At 36.3% G+C, this 4191-nt stretch overlaps 1 protein-coding gene across 1 annotated transcript in view; it reads left to right on the top strand.

Annotated features, from left to right (window-relative positions):
* Positions 1–4191, top strand: part of LOC103581875 (thyroid receptor-interacting protein 11-like) — a gene marked incomplete at its 5' end in the record, with an annotated part of 24870 nt that overhangs the window by 4712 nt on the left and 15967 nt on the right. Inside the window, 2 exons of the mRNA XM_008563602.1 lie at positions 2601–2813; positions 3362–4189. Coding sequence (XP_008561824.1) covers positions 2601–2813; positions 3362–4189 — 1041 coding nt within the window. The remainder of the gene's footprint in view (positions 1–2600; positions 2814–3361; positions 4190–4191) is intronic.

The following is a 4191-nucleotide window of genomic DNA, read 5'->3' as shown; positions in this document are numbered from 1 at the left end:
AGAATTCATTATTGAGCCAAGAAAAGGTGGGTGCTGTAAAAATTGGGGCAGAATTAAAATGCTGTGTGTATTATAGTTTACCATTAATGGCCAGTTTATATCAAAACTGAGAGTCCTCTGGATAAAGCTGATCTCATTGATGCTTGTTAGGCCAGGTTGAAATACCTGGATAAGGTTAAGGGTATGAGAGACTGGCCAAAGTTTATGTTTAGAGATAAGCCAGTAGGCACACAGATGTGAGCAGAAAAGATAGGTACAGGCCCTATTTTGGTTTCTGATGAAGGCCTGACAGCAGCAGCATATACAGGTGGGTCGAGAGGTCTGGAGGGGCAAACTGTAATAACTGTAGCTACTGCTTATGTGCTCCAGAATGTGTCCAATGTGGTGGACAGGATTTCTTTGTGGTGAGGGATTAAGAGGGACAGTTTCAGTGGTAGAAGTAGGGTCTTTCTTGTATATGTTGGTAGCAAGGATGGAATTCTTTGGATTAAAATTCTGTATGGGGAGAGGTATTCTTAGTTCTGTACCACTTGACAGTAAGTCCTTGGCTAAGGCAGGTGCTTAAATATGGTGTATTCAGTAATATACACACTGAAAAACTTCAGACAGTACAAGTGGAGTATCCTTTGCTTGGCCTTTCCCAGAGGTGATCTCTTTTACCACTTTCTGTTATATCTTTTCAGACTATATCTATGCATGTATGATTTTATATAAAAAGAGATTTAAAAAATATGTGTCAGCATACTAAAAATATTGTTCTTACATACCTTAACATTATATTTTCAACATTTTTCTACATTAGTATATAGGCAGTGTTTCTCAAAGAGGGTGCCATTGGCATTTAAGTGAGAAGATTCTTAGTTGTATGCACTGTGTCATTCATTGTAGGATCTTTGCCCCCACTTTTTATATACCCAGTAAATGCCAGTCACTTTTAAAATTACTATAGTATAAATGAGGATATTTCAAAAAGTTCATCGAAAGATTCATATTATCTTTTAATTCTATTCTGCAAATTTTTTGAAGTACCATCATATATTTTCTCTGTTCTGTTTCTGCTCCCAATGTATTCTGCTGTTTATCTGACTGGCCTAAGTATATTTTATAGTTTGCAGACTCTCTGCACATATTAGGTAGGGCCTGTAACATTTTCGTGATATTCTTGGATTCTGTAGCTATTCCCGATAGCTGTTTCTCCTTTCTTTTGACGCTAAGTAGTCCATTCTAACTATTCCTTGAATTGTGTCTGCTGTGGGGCTGCTTACTGATAAGAAATACCAGAAGACACAAAGGTGGAGGGTTCAATCCCTGTACCAACCAGCCACCAAAAAAAAAAAAAAAAGAATGCCAAAAGTACCTTCAAAGTTGTATGTCCTCTTAAGGTCTACCTGAAAAAAATGTGTGGTTCTCCTAACTGAGCAGATAACAGACAGAAGAAAGATGTAAAAGAATGCTGTTTTCATGTTCCAGTTGTATTCAGAATAAACTTTTGAATCAGAAGGAAATGAGAACTGTGATGCATTGCTCTGAGACACCTTTTACTGTTTTCTTTTATAAGGAATAAGGCTTTTTATTTGAAGGAATTTGAGACTCTAGATACTGTAGAAGTTTGATTTTTTAAAAATCTTGGTCAATGGGCCAGACCCGTTGCTCACTCAGGAGAGTGCAGCGCTGGTAGTGCTGAGGCCGTGGATCCTGTCTATGGATGTCTGGTGCACTCACTGGCTGAGCGTGGTGTGGACCACACCATGCTGAGGGTTGCAATCCCCTTACCAGTCAAAAAAAAAAAAAAAACTCTGTCTATGAGAGAAGGCTTTATAGCAATTTATAGTTTATCAACAAACCTTGTAATCAGAGGTTGAAATAATGTTGAAACATAGAGAACTGTACTACTTCTGGGGTTTTGGAGAAAAGCATTAAATAGCTAATAATGGACTATAAAAAATATATATACATACATCTTTATGTCAGGTTTGAGAGAGAGGAACCTTGCCTGTGCTCAAGTTAGAAGGTAAAGAAGGAAGGAGGGCACTTTTTTGGATCAAGAAAAGGTTCCAGTTTCTGACAGAAGCAAGCAGTAAAGGGGATTCCTTTAATGAGGGAAAAGAAGGCTTTTATTTTCAAATTAGAGAGGATAAACTTTAGAGTGAATGAGTGTGGACATTGTACATTTTTATTTAGTCTGTGGGTGCTGATGACTGGATGTTAGGGAATGGAAATGAAGAGAGCTGGAGACTTGGACATTTTGCAAGGTATGTATGCAGAAGGAGAAGAGCAGATAAAGGGAAGCAATGGTGGGAGTGAGATAGGAAAGACTCAGATGAGGAAGGTTGTGTGTAAAGAAGCTGAAACTACAAGACGAACACACTTGTTGCATCTTGTCTAGGGTTATAGAAATGTTTTATTTGAAGCTGCAAATAAAATTGCAAGTCGAATAATATTGTTGACTTTTATATTTCATTATTGAGGTATTAGTAATGTTTCCGATAGAGAGAATTTAAGATAGATTCCAAGTTTTGTTTATTTCTATGTTTTTCATCTTTTGGTGTCTCTTCTTCGGTTCACAGAGTATGTTGCTTTTTTCCCCTTTGTCATTTAAGGAAGAACTTCAGATATCACTTTTAAAACTGAGCAATGACTATGAAGTAATGAAAAGTACAGCTGCAAGAGATATGAGATTGGATTCAGACTTACATAACTTAAGACTTATTCTGGAGGCAAAGGAACAAGAACTCAATCAGAGTATTAATGAAAAGGAAATACTGCTATCCAAGTTAGTAGAATTAGACAAACAGAACCAAGAAGCTACAAAGGTAATGTTATATTAAAGACAGTGAGGTAGCACATTTTACTCAGTAGACTGAACACTGGGTTACCATGTAAAAAAGATGCACATAATTTAATTTTGTGATTTAATTACTATTTTAGTTCACTGATGCTCTACTCATAGGAATTGCCAAGTACTAAAGTACTTTTGGCTTTCCAGACCATGTAGTCTCATTTGCAACTACTCAACTCTGCTGTCGTGGAAGAGCGTGGCCGTGTTTCAATATGATTTTATTTACAGAAAGAGGTGCAGGCCTGATTTGGCCTCTAAGATGTAGTTTGTTGACTCCTTCTCTAGTGTTTAAGAGTTGAAAATAAATAACATATATTGTCTCCCTTCTTTGGAAAAATGGACTTGCTGTAAGATATTAGTAAATACCTTTGTAGGGGATGTTGGGATAGGAAAAAGGTTGTTTTTTTCAAAGATTAGAAATACCCGAGGATAATTCTATTAGGTATGAAATTTTGTGAAATTTTTTTTTATGTACCACAATAAGAACATTTTGTAACGTTACCATGCAAATTAATTTTTCAGCACATTATTTTGATAAAAGATCAGCTATCAAAACAACAAAATGAAGGAGATAGCATTATCAGTAAACTGAAACAAGGTCTAGATGATGAGAAAAAGATAGTTCATCAACTTGAGGATGATAAAATGAACCTTACTAAAGAGTTAGACAGACAGAAAGAACAGTTAATTCAAAGTGAACTGGTCCTGAATGATTTGCATTTAATCAAGGAGGGGCTTGAGGATAAAGCAGAAGGTTTAGCAGATCAGCTAAGTAAATCACAAAAAAATAATTCAAACATCCAGAAGGAGAACCTTGAACTTAAGGAACATATTAGACAAAATGAGGAAGAGCTTTCTAGGGTCCGGAATGAGTTAACTCAGTCTCTTAATCAAGACTCTAATAGTACTTTTAAGGATAAGTTACTTAAGGAAAGGGAAGCTGAAGTTAGAAACTTAAAGCAAAATCTTTCAGAAATAGAACAGCTCAATGAAAATTTAAGGAAAGTTGCTTTGGATCTGAAAATGGAAAATGAAAAGTTGGTTTTAACATGTGAAGATGTAAGGCATCAGTTGGAAGAATCTGAAGCTGGGAACAGTCAGATTTCTCTGGAAAAAAACACTATTGTGGAGACTCTCGAAGTGGAAAAAGGACAGCTAGAAGCAGAATTGTGTCAGGCTAAAGAGAGGCTGTTGGAAGAAGCAAGCAAGTATGAGCAAAACATTGAAGAACTATCAAATGCACATAACTCGAGCACCTCTGCCTTACAGCTGGAACATGAGCGTTTCGTTAAACTCAGTCAAGAGAAAGACTTTGAAATAGTAGAACTCAAAAAGAATATTGAGCAAATGGA

The sequence above is a fragment of the Galeopterus variegatus genome, unplaced genomic scaffold (assembly GCF_000696425.1).
Source record: "Galeopterus variegatus unplaced genomic scaffold, G_variegatus-3.0.2 Scaffold14162, whole genome shotgun sequence".
NCBI lineage: Eukaryota > Metazoa > Chordata > Mammalia > Dermoptera > Cynocephalidae > Galeopterus > Galeopterus variegatus.
The sequence above is the reverse complement of the archived record's forward strand: the minus strand, read 5'-3'. Positions and strand labels throughout refer to the sequence as shown.